Source organism: Muscardinus avellanarius (genome assembly GCF_963383645.1).
Source record: "Muscardinus avellanarius genome assembly, chromosome: 3".
In the NCBI taxonomy this organism is placed as follows: domain Eukaryota; kingdom Metazoa; phylum Chordata; class Mammalia; order Rodentia; family Gliridae; genus Muscardinus; species Muscardinus avellanarius.
The window spans coordinates 100,097,013-100,113,336 of record NC_137788.1 but is presented as its reverse complement, the minus strand read 5'-3'; the positions used below and the strand labels follow the sequence as shown (position 1 = coordinate 100,113,336).

Genomic DNA, 16,324 nt, shown 5'->3' with positions numbered 1-16,324 from the left:
TTCTCACTGTGTATATAGAAATTCTGTTGTAGGACAGGATGAAGAAACATCTTGCTCCTACATCTGCCCACAATGAAAAAAGTAGCTAGCTATAAAAAATTTTGAGGCAAAGTAAAGGGAAAGCTCGAATTAAAGGAGTCCCAAGTCTTACCAGGTAATCCCTTTAAATCTAGTACTAACTGAACCTTTTGTAAAAAGCACCAGAAGTGTTGCCATTTTCACTCACACTCAAGACCAAGGAGAGTTGACACGTTCTGTTTTTACCCCATGTCACAGGGTAGGCACATTCTATCTTGCCCAATTTTTCTTTTTCTGCCATCATCTTACTAGAATTCATTAGAGGTGGCCAAGGTGTATTTTCTCAACAGAAAAAGCCAAAGGGTTGCCCTGAAAGCACTTTTATTTCAGGCCTGCCTGGAGTTTCAATGGTCTTCCAGTCTTGAGAGGATTAAGAACTCCCTTGGGTTATGGTCTCTGTATAATAGCTAGGGAAAAGTCTTCTGGATCCATGTCATGAGAGTATGCATCCACACAATATCAATCTAATGTAATTCATTTTTAAAAAGGTTAGAGATGAAAAACCTATTAAATTTTTAGCACCTCTACCAGATTACAATGGCCATGTTTTGGTTCAATAGTTTGAATAAGTATAGTTTTTGTTATTAACTATTAAACTTGTTTTCTTATGAACATAATAAAATTTTTTTTAGGTTTGTAGATTTGTTTGTAGAGGTTTGTAAATTTTAGCAGAAACAAAGTATCATTTTAAGATTAGATACTTTTCTCTCAAAAAATGGGAATGTGTTTGTAAATCAATTTAATATAGGTAAATTTTATCAAAATAGCAAACATTAATATAATTAATTGGTTAAAAATGACCATTTCTGAATTAAGTATAAAGACAATTTCTAAGTCTGGTACAAGAACCAGAAAAATAATAATAATACACACTGAGTCCTATCAAACAATGCTGTAGTGATGAGTTGCTTTCTAAATGTATGTTTAGTTGACATTTAAAAGAGTCAAACATCAGTGAGGGCAGCCATAAGTGGATTATATATGGGTTTCTTCCAAAGTGAATATATTATCTTTCTCTTTTAATAAAGAATGAGATGATAGAAGACAGTTCCAAGGTATCCCAAAAGGAAATACTCTTTTAAGGAAGCAATACACAAATAATGTGCCTTTTGTTTCTTGCAATGGATAAACAAAGCACTAACTTTTGTGCAGGAAAATAATTCCTTTCATTAAACAAACAAAAAACCTGGGGGAAAAAAGCAAGAACACAAAACTAACTACAACCCTTAGTAAAAATTTACCTTTTCTTAGGGTTGAAGGGAGAAAGGCAGAAAGGAACAGGTAATCCAAATACAGTAAATGTAAATCACTTACCTTTACAAAATAGTGATCCTCTGGAATCAAACTTAGGACGACATTTGGACTATTTTTGTTCATTTACTTTTACCATAAAAGTTTGCTTTCTAAATCAGTTAAAGCCTTGTAATTTACATTATTATTATTATTATTATTATTATTATTATTATTATTATTATTATTATTATTGTTGGCAGGTCTGGGAATGGAACCCAGGGACATTTGACCTCCGAGCTACGCCCTCTGCACTATTTTTTGTTCTTTATTTTTGAAACAGGGCCTCACTAAGTAGCTGAGGCTGTCCGTGAACTGCGATCCTCCGGTCTCAGCCTCCCAAATGCTAGGATTACAAGCTTACAGGCGTGTACCACCACGCCCGACTTAGCTTTTTATTATTATTATTTTGGTGGTACTGGGTTCCTGGAAGCCCTTCTACCTCCAAGCTACACACCCAGACCTATTTTTTATATATTTTTTAATTTGGAATCAGGGTCTCTTAAGCCAGTGTGGCTGGCTTTGAACCTGCGCGATCCTCCTGTCTCCGCCTCCCAAAGCGCTAGGATTACAAGCGTGCGCCACCATGCCTGGCTAGCTTATAGCTTATTCTTTTTTTTAAGGGTTTTTTTTTTTTTTTTTTTTTCCTTTTGGAACCGGAGATTGAACTCAAGAGTGCCACACCTGACAAAGCAGGAGCTTTGCCGCTGAGGTACATCCAGGCTCCAAAGCCTTGTAATTTAATGAGGATTTTAATACCAATGTCTATTTTATGGCCTCAATCACAAGAGATGAGGATTTCACATCTGAACCCTAATTAAATATCTTTTATTCTATTTTGGCACACAACAGTTGGGAGCACTGTACGTAGTAACTTCCTGAACTAAAAATTGAAAACAGTGTAACCAGTAATGAAATAAAAAATCAAGTAAAAAGAAAAGAGCAATACAGGTTGTGTATCCTTAGTCCTAAAATCCAAAATGCTCCAAAATCTAAAGCTTGATACTTAAAAAAGTTTTAGATTTAGAACTTTGAATTTTAGATTTCTGGGTTAGGTAAAATCTAGGCAAATATTCCAAAATCCAAAATAATCCCAAATCTGAAACACTTTGGGTCCCAAGTATTTAGACAAGTAATACTAAACCTGTGCAGTGGGGTCTGGGGTTAATTATGGACATCTGTGTTGAGAGTTGTTCAAAGAACAAAGAATATTTCACTAAGTCTTCAAATATCACTAGGGAAGGCAAGTCCTTCTCTTTTAGTTTAATGAAGCAAATAGGAAAGGGCCCAGGAACCCAATTTCCTGCTACAATCTAACCTTATTGATCCTGAATTTGGATTTTTCAGTCTGGGAATTCCATTTCAGTCTTAAATCTCAAAGTATCACATTTCACTTTTAAGAACATGTTTAAATTACGTGTAGTTGTACATGTACAAAACTTATATGTACAGATCCTACTAAGAAAGGTAAAAATTGTACCTTAAGCAATTTACTGCCAGGCACCCCTTAAAAATTAAGAACTTGTGTATAATGTACATAGATAACTTCCTTAACAACATTTCATGCTTTTCTGTGTCTAAGGATAATTAGGTATAAAAACAAGATGTTGACTTATTTACAAATGATCAAGTCAGAAATTCCATGTTTAGATATTAGTATGCTGAAATTTTATAGGTAATTTATATATGCTCAAGATAATAAAAATATATTTTGGAGAAAATTTTGGTATAAAACACAAAGCATATGAAAATAGTCAAGTGGGGGTTAGGGTAGACTTTAGGCTTTTATGATCTGGTTTCAGGAAAACAAAATCTATTCTTTCCTTCCCAGTAGGGCTAAATTATACAAAAGAATGAATGTACTGAAGGGCAAAAGCAATAAAATTCATCTTTCTTCATGTTATTTTCAAAGGTCAGTAGCCTCTAAGACATATGGCACATGAACAGTGTCAGAATCTTCCTACTTGACTGTTGAGAGGATTTTTATTCTCTAATCTCCTTTTTCAGAACCCTGGCTTTTTGACAAAAGGCATTAGACAATTTCTGGCTGACTTGCAGTGGTGCACAACTGTGAGCCTAGTTACTTGGGAGGCTGAGGCAGAACAACTGCAAGTTTGAGGCCAGCCCGGGCAACTTAGCCAGATTCTGTTTCAAAATAAAAAAGATGTAGCTCAGTGGTAGAGCATCCTTGAGTTCAACTCCCATTACCCAAAAATAAAAAAACCCAAACAACAAACAAAAAAATTCTTGCAATAAATATTTAGGGATGTCAGTTATACTCCTAAAGTACCTAATTTACTGTAATAAGGTTAGTTAAGGAAAAAGTCTTGCTCACCATATTTCCCTTATAATCTGATTTTTAAAAAAATTATATTCATTTAAGCATTTTAAATACTTTTAGTAAGTTTACATAAAACAAATGATAGTTTATTTTGAAAGAGTGGTAAGGGAGTACAAACTACTTTGACCTAAATCTAGAAGAATATATTGAAACTGTAGAAATAGCATCATCTTTCATTGAATATTTTGTATGTGACAACACTATTTGAAGTGCTTAATATATATTAGCTCATTTAATTTACAAAAGAACTTTATGAGATGGGTACTATTACTGTCCTCATTTTGCAGAGGGGAAAACTAAGCCAAGAGAGTCTATATAACAAATTAGATTTACAGGGTAGGCAGGAAAGCCTGGATGAAACAGCTATTGGTTTCTGAGTTTCTCTGTCTCAGAGGTTCATGGAGAAGAATTTGTGTTTGTAGAGTGACTATATTTCAGGTCAGGCTGAAAATGAAGGTCCTGGTTTGTTAAAATAATCCCCAGGAATTGAATGAATTCAATAAGCATTTTTCTATTTTGGGGCCAGAGTAAATTTATAATCCCCAATTTTTTATTTGGCTTTAAGCATGACAGAAAAACCAACAGACTCACACAATTCAGAGAGAATATCTAATTTAATCTTGTCACTGGTTCACTTGTTTGTTACATTACCTGCTGTTTCCTAACATGTAAAATGGGGTGATAGTAATGATTCAAATTCTCAATAGCCTTCAAAAATAACAGCCCACAACTCACCATGCTCCGAAGAGAAGTTTGTGTCCTACTGTTTGCTGACTTTGTTTTTAGAAATATAATTTTACACAATTACCCTTTACAGGATTACCCCATATTAGAAAAAAAGAAGGAAAGATAGCATGCATCACATGGGCTACACAATGCGAACAAGTTACCATAGATTGCCAAAAAGGTGGTCCTCCAATCACTGCCAGCAAATGCATGATTATTATGAAGATTTGCACTTCAGTCACATCAATTCTGATTAGGTACAAAAAGCCAAAAAAGCAGAATTACTCAAAACAATTTCAAGTTAATTACTTGCAAGCATAGCAGCATTCCTCTATCATGCACAATAGAAAAAAAAAAACCTCAAATATTGAAGAAAGGGGAAAAAGAAATTTCAAACATTTGTTATGAGCAAAATCACATAACATCCAGAGCCTTTAAATTTAATTTGAAAAATTTCACAGAGCAATAAAAACCCCTCCTTTTAAAAGGAAATTTCTGACACATTGAAGCTGGGTTATAACTATAGCTTAACCTTTCCCACCAAAAAGCAAAAAGCAAAAAACCAACCCTCCAAAAAACCCCCACAAAAATCAAGTGTGTATATGTGCTAAATTTTTGACTATCAAGCAGAGGATTATATTGCATTTCTATATACTATGAAATCCTAAAATAAGTACTTTGCAGCGTAAAATGAGAGATATGAATTTTAACTAAAGTAAGATAAATCACTAAGATCTTAACAAAACTTACTGCCCTTTAGATAAATTTATTTCATGCCTGCTATGTTATGGCTTTAAAAAAATCATTCAATTCTCAATTAAAGTCTTATTCTAACTAGGTTAACTACCCTCACATTTCTGGAAAGAAGATACTGGTAGCAGCCAAGAAGTAGCTTTGGGATTGCTGAAAGTGATCTTACAGTTAAGAAGAGACAAACCTGTACAAAAAGAGGGCAGTAGAAATTAGAAGCCTGAAAGTATGAAAAAAAAAAAAAAAGAATATGGGCTAAAAGACTAAGGAGCAAAGCATATGCCAGTGTTCCTTTCCTTTTGCAGGTGAGTGCTGTGTGTATCTTCATTCTTAGATTACTGGTTCCAAATATTTTTGAATGTTGAGAATTTATCCCACAGATATGTTTGTTTGTATAAGGTTATATTCACCTCAGAATTAAAATAGTAAAAAATTTAAAAAGCCCTCAAAAAGAGTGCTTATATAAAGATTTAATTATAGTCCTTCATTACAATGGAATACTCTGTAGCTCTTGAAAGTTGTTTAGGAGAGTGGGGATGAACAACTCCATAAATACTAATATGGAAAAATACCAAATATATATGCTAAGCAAAAAAAAATAAAAATAAAAAAAGTTGCAGAATGTGTATGGGCTACATTTTGTGTAAAAACAGGGAAAATAATACTTTTATTTTTTACCAGTAAATGCCAACACATTTCTGGAAGGATACATTACAAACTAAGAAAAATAGTTACTTATTATTAGGGAGGACAGTGTAGGAATTGGGCAGCTGGGAGATAAGGATGAGAAATATACTTTACAATGTACACTTTTCTATATTGTTAGTTTTTCAACAAAGTGAGTAATGTGTCTATCAAATGCAATCACTCTTAGATAAGGAGGTGTCAACAACAGCAAGGAAGTTCGATATTCACAGAATCGAGCCCCATTTATAAAACTGATAAAGTAGATTACCTATAATGTGAGTTTAAGACATACAAGCTTTCCTGTCCATAATAAATAATTGGGTTGAAACCAGTCTCTTGCAACTAGAAAAACTGATCTTTGCTTAAGAATGTTTTAAGATAGTTTACTTAGCTGCAAACAAATAGTGATGTAGTTATCTTGATGTACACATTTATTGAAAAAAATGGACTGAATTAGGCTAAAAAGAATCTGTAGAGCTGACCTGGTGGGTGGTGTTGCCAATAAGGGGAATTACACTCAGTAGCAGACTCAGGAGACTAAGCAGGTAGGTGTCAAAGATGATCGACTCTGTCTTGGGTGGAGGAGGGTAGACATCTTACAACATTTTGCTGGACATATGAAGTAGCCTTTTGGAAGGGGAAGGGCCAGAAGTATAGAATTACAAAATAAAAATGGAGGGAAGCTTATGCAATTAATTTTTATACTGTGGATGAATATAAAAGAGGAAAGGAAACATAAAAGATTTTTACAAAGCCTCAAAGTGGAATTCCTAGGGGAAGTTTTGTGAAATAGCCTCTCTGAAATTTTGGAAGAGAGTTCTTTCTAAACTGTTTAACTACTACTATAATTAGATTAACAATTCCTTAACGTTAGGAAAGAGGGCCAGCGCCAACTTACCAGTTGGTAGGGAGTTAGGAACATTCTTTCCTATTTGCTTATCAGATTTGCAGAGTAATCCTCTGAACTCCAGGCTGAGCCCCCTCTGCTCTGAATAACACTACCTATCATTTGTGCAAGTGGCTTTAACCTTGACTGATAGTCAAAGAGTGCAGTGTGAATCTATCTCCAGGAATGGGAACTAAAGCCAGCTGAGAGAGAAAGCTGGCAGAATTAACAATAAGTAGAAGAGCTAACGTTTCTATTTAGAAGCAAGCTAGTTACTCAAGAGTCCATTCTGCCACTTTTCCACCAAGAAAACTCTGTGTGGGATAAAGTTACTGTATTGATTATGAGGGGGCTCATTTTAATCTTTTTTTTTTTTTTTTTTGTAGTACTAGGGATTGAACCCAGGGGCATTCTACCTCAAAGCTATACCTCTAGCACTATTTTATTTTTGAAACAAGGTCTTCCTAAGTTGATGAGTCTCACTACTTGCTGAGACTGACCTCAAAACTGCGATCGATCCTCCTGTCTCAGGCTCCCAAGTCCTGGGATTACAAGTGTGGGCTGGGCAGTCATTTTAATCTTTTTAGACATGCAGGAAAGACATCATTATCTAGGAGGGAGAATTTCTGTAACTGCTTCCTTTCTATTATTATTTTATTTTAAAAAATGCAGACCTATAGGGATAATATTCCCAAGTGTTGGGACTGTTCTTGAAAGATAGAAACTGATTACCACTATGACACTAAAAGAAAAAAAAAAGCCTTTCAAAACATAAGAAATGGGCAGTATAAGAGCATCCAAAACAATAAAAATGCTAAAAAAAATAGAAAAACAAATTTATAGAAAATTGTTTATTTGTACCATTGGACTTCTGTTGCCTACTCTCAGAAGGAGAAAACACAATTTTCTGTATCCACAAAGATGTTTTAACATCCTGGCTGGTGTTGCTTTAAAATAATTCTCTACTTCTACTTCATTATAAGTTGTCTAAGTTGTCAAAGGACAAAAAGGATTTCTTGAGTGGCTGTGAATAACTCATAATGAAAACTGGTCAGAACACACATAAACTACTACAAGCCAGAAATAAACATTGTTCTGATGGTTGTCACAAAGGAAGAATGGAAAAAAGCAAACCAAGCCAGGCAAGTGGCACATACCTGTAATGCTTATACTTGGGAGGCTAAAATAGGAGGATCACAGCTTCAAGGCACACTTCAACAACGTAGGCCATTTTGAAATGGAAAATAGGCAAAACAGCCCTGGTGGCACACGCTTGCAATGCACACGCTTGCAATCCCCGCACTTGGGAGGCGGAAACAGGAGGATCGCGCAGGTTCAAAGCCAGCCTTGCTGGCTTAAGAGACCCTGTTTCTAAATAAAACATAAAAATAGGTCTGGGTCTGGGAGTGTAGTCCGGAGATAGAAGGGTTCCATCCCCAGTACCACTACCACCAAAAAAAAAAAAAAAAAAAAAAAAAAGGCAAAACAGCTGTGGAGCCTAAATTCTCCCATCTTCTGACGGGAGGGGCAGTAATTATGGCAGTCCAAGGTCAAAATAACCTTCAACACACATACTCCACCCTAGGGTCATTCATTCCTTAAAACAATATTTAACGGTGTATTGATTAAGATGAAAAGAGAACAAAATGTCCTCAAATGAATGTGAACAATTTTAATTTTAAACAAGGCAACAGTGAATCTCTTGTAAAAGAAAGGGTCACAAGGACCTTATATAACCACAGAAGGGGCATCTTAGTTATTATGTCAAAAGTAAAAAATAGCTGTTAAAGCTGTTAAAGTGATGAAGGGGGTACAGTGACTCCAAACTATATGAATGAGGTAACTGGGACAAATTCCTATGGTTTTCTTCTTTTTTTAAGTGCCAGGGATAGAACCCACGGCCTCACAGATACTAGGTAGGCACTCTACCACTAAGCCACATCCCTAGCCCCTGACTCTTGCAGAGTTTATTTTTATTCTTCACTGTTCAGAAAGACACCTCACAAATGCCTTTGGCTTGAACTGTATTTCCCTGTTTAATGAGGAATGCAAATATTTAAATGATATTCTGTGATAATCTTGTTAACCACTATTTCCTAGAATTTCTAGTCTTTCCCTTCTAAAAGAAAAAAAAATCAGAAGATAAACTAATCTATTTTTTTCTACATGTTACATAAGTATTTTAAAGATATGCTTGCACTTAATTTGCAAGTATTTTTGTCCAACTGTAAATAATCATATGTAAACATAATTGTGTTATAATTTTGATTGGCTATTATTTTGGTTAAGAGAATAAGTAGTAGAGACAAATTTACAACATCAGAGAAATCCTGGTTTGTACAATTTGACTTTTGAACTTTTGTTAAAAAAGAAACCTTTTGCTTAAAGAGCCACTGTTTGAAGGTGTCTGGAATTCAAGGATTAGACTGCTATTACCTAATAATTTATTTGTAAATAAATTATTTGTAAATCTGAATTTCTAGATAAGTTGTGCATAATCAGAGCATGGTATTTATTATATACTGTATCAGAAATATTATGGGTAGGAAGAAGTGCTAGTAGAGTGAAATGATTATCCTACAAATTCAATATAGTTTTCTAATATTTAACTTTCAATCCTAAGGGGCAAACTAGCTTTAGCAAAGCTTTGATTAATGTTAAATAACATTAATTATATAACTGAGTGATAACAGTATTTTTATTTGAAAATTAAAATTGCAGAGAAAAAAACAGGCAAACTGAAGTATCTATCTTTGAAATAAGTTATTAAAACAGTATTATAAACCTTTACCATGAATGACTATATGAATTCTAACTTGGAGTTTTTGAGAAAACTATAAAGAGAAAGTCTACTGAATAACTTTAAGTGGAGAAAAATATAGCCTAGAGCTGGAAAAGAACAGGTTCTCTAATATAAGAACTAGAGTGTATGTTTCAAATTTAAGTATCAGCCTATCCTATTACCACTGGAAACAGAAGAACTGAAAGGAGAGTACTCTTACCTCATTTAGTCCCTATCTTAAAGGTAATGAGAGGAAGGGAACTTATTTTTTCTCCCTATCCAGTCAATTCTAGAAGAAATATGCAATCTGTTGGGAGTTACTAACTTGTCTTAAAATTAACATAATAATGATAACGAAGACTTATATGCCAAGCACCAGACTCATCAGCATATGACATTTTTTACCCTCCTCAATGACACAACTACCCTGGAAGGTAGAAAATACTATCACCACTTTATACATGAGAAATTTTAGTCAAAAAGGTTAAGTGACTTTTCCAATGTAACAGAGAAAATAAGAGGCCAAACCCTGAAAGAAATTTTGGGGTGCTATTCTTATGCAGGGTTAAAACTCTTAAAATGTTTAGTCCACCAAGCAATTGGGACACACATTTGCCATAAGTTTTTATTTGCCATTGCTAAGTTATCTATACATTTTAGGATAATGCTTCTGTATTCTAGCAGAATTTTACTAAAAATGTAGTCTTTCTAAAGTTTTTTTTTTCTTCTGGAACTTTGTAAGAAAGAAAACAAATACATGTAATTGTTTCATTTTAATGATCAAATAGGTTAAAGTAACAAATATGAGGAACAAAAGAAAGTTACTACAAGCTAGTAGGTGGCCAAAGGGAAGACACTGTATCTGGAGAAAGCATATTTTGAAAACTTTTATGATGTTAAAATTCATTAAGTTTCCAGAAACATTTTAATATAAAGGCTACATAAATACAGGGTATTTTGGTATCACAAAGAAGCAAGGTGATGGGAGGCTGAGACAGGAAGATCTCGGTTAGTGGATAGCCTGAGCTACATAGTGAGGCCTTTGCAACTTAGTGAGACCCTGTTTCAAAATAAAGAATAAAAAATAGGAATGAGGGTGTAGCTCAGAGGTAGAATGCCCCTGGGTTCCATCCCCAGTATCACACACCCACACACAAAAAAAGGAAGCAAGGTGAAAGTAAATAATATAGTCAATATTCTGACTATTAATTAGATTAAGAACATTGGCAAAGCCGGGTGTGGTGGTGCACGCTTGTAATTCCAGTACTTGGAAGCCTGAGACAGGAGGACTGCAGATTCATGGCCAGCCTCAGCTACTTAGTGTGGCCCTCTGCAACTTAGACCCTGTTTCAAAATAAGGAATAAAATATAGGACTGGGGGTGTAACTCAGAGGTAGAAAGCCCCTGGGATCAATCTCCAGTACCACAAAGGAAAAAAAAAAAAAAAAACATGGTGAAGACACATGGTGACCATAATAAAAAATAAAAAAACAATAAAAAACTATAAACTTACATGATTTAAATGAACATAAAATCTTTGACACAAGTACCAGAGATTGGGTGAGGGTAAAAAGAAGCTCAGGACACATACACATTATCTTACTCTAAGAGTGAATCCCACAATTATGCAAATACATTGTAAATTCAGTTGAAAATAGCTTTAAGTTTTGCTTCCAGACATATTTAAAGTACTTTTCAATATTTTCCACATTCAAAGGTCATTTTGAAAAAAATATGTAGAATATCTTTACTGTCTCTAAAGCCACGGCTAATGCCATTGAATAATTGAATTTATAATACTGTAATAAACAAGTTAGAACTCTGCTATCAAGGGATTGACTATTTCCATTATATTACTAAAGAAATATAAAAATGTTTACAATTCTTTTTAGGGGGAAGGTAGCTTAGTGTAGGAAATCTAATGCAGCCTTTTACTATTAAAATGATCTATTAAGTTCTCATATGACAGTCCCTGAATTATAACATAAATTGAATCTATATTTTTTCTTGTAAATTAATTTTCATACTAAAATGCGAAGGATTATGAATGTTTTTACTGAAAAATGTTTCCTAACATTTTTTAATTTCTAAAGGTCTTAAAGTTAGAATTACAATTCTAATATGAGAGAAAATCAATATATACTTAGTACTACATTAGGAAAATGTTTTAATAAAAAATACAGAAAAAGAAAGGTATTCAAAGAATGATGATAGTGACATGAAAAGCTAAGGATATTAAGTTTAAAGGTGCAACTAGGGGAAGAAAACATTAAACAAAACAAAAAGGAATGAGAATAGCTTCTAGCAGAATTTTTTTTTTTTTATAATACCAGCACTGTTGTTAATCCAAGCAAAAGAAATGGAGTGCTTTAAGGATATGCTATAGAAGTTAAGAAAATAAGCAGATTCTTTCCTTCATTAATATAGAGCTCTCTCAACCTACTTAAGACAAACTCTGCTTGCTTTTGTTTTCAAAATAGAAATATCAAAAAATTCTATCTAATGGTGGAAAGGTATTTGTTTTAAAAATATTACATAGAGTAAAAATATTATTAGGCATAATGGGTAAGTGAAAGAGAAAAATGGTTTTTAGAATCAAATTACCAGAAATATTACTCTCCAAAAACTTGTTATATTAGTAGGGTGGATTTTTATTGCCCTATTATATATTAAAATTATTTGTTTTCTAAGAATCTGTCAGATACCACCAAGAAGATTTTTGATTTTTTAATTACTCTGTGCATGACAAAGGTGCTGTCTTTATTGAGTTCACACCACTGTTTAACAGACAGCATGAATATTCTAGCAGTTACCGTGAAGTTCCAGAACCAAGGTCCCAGGGTTCCTGTGAGAAGCTGGCATATTATAATTACAATCTGGGACTCTGTAACATCGAATCTATACATAAGGAAACAAACATTTCAAAATAACTTTACTTAGAGCTTTTTCTAAAGAGACCTACTAAAACAGGTAGCAAAACAGGTATCATTCTCCTTATAAAGACACCTAAAGATACAATGATACAATCTACACACTAGAATACTGTCTTTACGCATTCACAAATATTTTTTATCCAAATAAAATTAGTAGAAAAGCTTAAAAAATTAGAACTGTACACATACTGGAAAATATTATTTACAAGAAGGCAGCTGGAGACATTAGTACTAAAAACACAGGGTCAATTCTTAATTATGTAGGAGTGGTCAATACTACTTGCCAAATAATTACACATTCTATGATACAGGTCTTGTCAGTGTGGGAACCTAACCAGTCTTCCCTGTGGAGAGGAGCTATATCCCTAGCCCCTAACTTTCATTTTTACTTCTCCCTGTTCAGAGAGATACTGTCTAACAAATGAACAAAAGCATTGGGAGACATGAAGGGACCTAAATGACATTTTGTGAGAGCTGATAAGCAAGTTCATCATCTTACCAGAACTTTTAATGTCTTTCCCCTCGGGGGAAAAAAAAAAATCATAAAATAATCTCACCTATTTTCTTTCCAGAAACTCCAACATACATATTAAAAATTCACTAATCTCATTTCCTCCACTGTTCCCAACCTTGTTACACTTCTAATTCTGCTTTCTCAAAAAAAAAAAAAAAAAAGAAAGAAAGAAAAAGAAAAAAAAAAAAGGGCAAGTGGGAGCCATGCATGGTGGCACACATCTATAACCCTAGTAATGTGGGAGGCTGAACTAGGAAGATGGCAGGTTCAAGGATAGCCTCAGTTAAGAGTGAGACTCTCATCAACCTAGTGAGACTTTGTTTCAAAATAAAAGAAAAATAGGGCTGGTGGTATATATCAGAGGTAGAATGCCCCTGGGTTCAATCCCTAGTGACACAAAAACAAAACAAGAAAGGATGAATGGGAAAGAATCAAGTCATGAGTAGCCTCTTTCTGGATCAAACTGGTCATCTACTTATCCTATTGCCTGATAATCTCTAGTTCAGAATCTTTTAATTTTCTTCCTTCTCTTTCCTAATTCTATACCAGCCTTATAACTTTATACATTAGATTAGTTTATTAGTGGTTTTTTAAAAAAAGTAAAACATCCAGTTCAGTCACTACAGAAATTTTGGAACACACATGGTGACAGAGTAGTAGTATAGTATAGAAAAGGCTTCAAATAAAAAACCATGTCAACCAAAATTAAGAATCAAGCCAGGCAGCGTGACACCCGCCTGTAATTCCAGTACTTGGGAGACTGAACAGGAGGATAAAATTCAAGGCCAGCCTCAGTAACTTAGCAAAAGCCTGTTTCAAAATAAAAAAAATAAAGAGGGATTGGGGTATAGCTTGTAGGTAGAATGCCTCTGGGTTCAATCTTCAGTACTAAAAATAAAAAAATAAAAAACTGAGAATCAAAGAGGAATACTAATACACAAAGAGATGTTCATAATTTTACCTGATGATCAGAGGGCCCAAACTTCAAGCTACGTTTTACTTTAGAATAAATGGTTGTGTTAGAATAACATCTGTAACACTTGATAAAACTAAATTGATAGGGCTGGGGGTCTAAATGAATGAATCACTGCTGAGAAAAAACCTACACAGGCAAATGGGAGACTAAAAGAATGATTTCTAGTATTTAATAATTCATGTGATAAGTCTTAAATACATTAAGATATATAGTTACATATTTCTTAATTCCTAAAACAGAAAGTGTCTTAAACATGAACAAAAAAGTTTTTAATTACAAGAAAGTCTTTCAATTATTTCTAGAACTTACTTAGATGAGATGAACTAGATTTGTCAGACTACCAGGTAAATAAATAGTCTATTGGCTATTTTAGTTTTAATTTTTTAAATGGAAGCAAACCTTATTAATTTTTTTCATGTAACTATTGAAAAGAAAAAGTGGGAAGTTATTTGCTAAATAGAAATAAATGTTTGGTGGCATGGTTTTTAATATAAATGTGAATCCTTAGAAGTATGAACTAAAAAATATAATAAATGTATTGTGAAGATCAATACTCTGCTTATTGTGATTATTTTTTAATTATTTTTTTTTTTTTTTTTTGCGGTACTGGGGTTCCTGGAAGCCCTTCTACCTCCGGGCTACACTCCCAGACCTATTTTATATTTTTATTTGGAAACAGAGTCTCTTAAGCCAGCACAGCTGGCTTCGAACCTGCACGATCCTCCTGTCTCCGCCTCCCAAGCTCGGGGATTACAAGCGTGCGCCACCACGCCCAGCCTGCTTGTTGTGATTTTAAGCACACTAGAAATATAATCTACAGTTGGGGGTGGTGTAAATGCTTGTAATCCCATTATTTGGGACGCTAAGACAAGAGGACCATGATTTGTGGCCAGCCTCAGCAACTTAGTGAGACCTTTTGCAGCCCAGTGAGACCTTGTTTCAAAATAAAGAATAAAAAAATAGGGCTAGGGGTGTTGCTTGGAGGTAAAATGCCTCTGGGTTCCATTCCCAGTACTGAAAAAAAAAAAAAAAAAGAAATATCTATAAAATTAGTAGACTCACAGACTTTGTAAATAGAGAGAACCTTAGAGATCATCTAATCCAAAACTCTTTATTTTACGAATTAGGAAATGAGGCTCATGAAAGTTATAAGGCTTACTCAAGCTGACAAGAGACAATATAGTCTGGTGATAACACCTGAGTCAAGAACTACTGTTCTGAGTTCAATTTATTACAATTTCTTTTCTTTTCTTGCTTGCTTGCTCTTGAAAAGATAATTTAAGAGTATTTTTTAAAAATAATTTAAACAAGAGTTCTATTTTTGAAGTGTGAAAGATTTTAATTCCGGGCGTGGTGGTGCACTTGGGAGGCGGGGACAGGAGGAAAGCGTAGGTTCGAAGCCAGCCGAGCTGGCTTAAGAGACCCTGTTTCCAAAAAAAAAAAAAAAAAAAAAAATGGGTCTGGGAGTGTAGCCCGGAGGTAGAAGGGCTTCCAGGAACCCCAGTACCACCACCACCAAAAAAAAAAAAAAAAAGTGTGAAAGACTTCTTTTCCCCTTGTACTTGGGATTGAACTCAGGGCATTCTACCCCCAAGCTATACTCCCAGCCCTATTTTTTATTCTTTATTTTTGAAATAGGGTCTCCCTAAGCTACAAAGGACTGCACTAAGTAGTAGCTGAAGCTGGCTGCAAACCCACTATCCTCCTGTCTCAGCTTCCCAAGTACTGGGATTACAGTGTGTGCTACTATGCCCGATTCTATAATAATATTTTAAGACTTATTTAGGGATATATTTATTTATGTATTCTATATGCCTCAATTGCATTAGTATTTTGCTAAATATCTCCTTAAATGGAAAGTACTCATGGTATATTTCTAAGAATGTTGTAGCCTGCTTTTAATTGCAAAAAGAAATTCTGCATTACTTTAATGCAAATGTAAGATTTCTAATACTTGGATATAATTTTCCAAATCAAAACCAATTTCCCTATAGTATTAATATTAAATTTAAATTTAGATACTAAATTTAAACTGGCCTCAATATTACCAGTTTTTTTTTTCTTTTAAGCTGTATTATAAGGAAGCACTTTAGTCTCAGTGGCAGTTTCCTCTTATCTAGTCCATGTATTGTTACTCTAGACCCCCTTTTCATTTTGTATCTTTAGCTATCTTGCTTCAGAAATTATCTTCTCTCTCTCCCTCTTTTCCCCCAGTATTTTCAATCTCTTCTCTAGCTGATTTCTTCTATATGCACAAATTTTTTTATTAAAATATAAAACCTCTCCTTCCTTTGAGCCTAGTTGCTCCTTAACCAATGCATTTACAATCTCCTTCCCATTACAGTCATATATTTTATACAT

General features: G+C 34.1%; 1 protein-coding gene across 2 annotated transcripts in view; it reads right to left on the bottom strand.

Moving 5' to 3' along the window:
* CEPT1 (choline/ethanolamine phosphotransferase 1) overlaps positions 1-16,324 on the bottom strand; it is a gene marked incomplete at both ends in the record, with an annotated part of 34,685 nt that overhangs the window by 5,348 nt on the left and 13,013 nt on the right. Inside the window, one exon of one of the 2 annotated variants that reach the window (XM_080692467.1) lies at positions 12,354-12,438. In XM_080692467.1, the coding sequence (XP_080548593.1) occupies positions 12,354-12,438 (85 nt within the window). Of the gene's footprint in view, positions 1-4,599; positions 4,685-12,353; positions 12,439-16,324 lie in introns of both variants that reach the window. The other variant, XM_080692466.1, reaches the window with a different exon arrangement.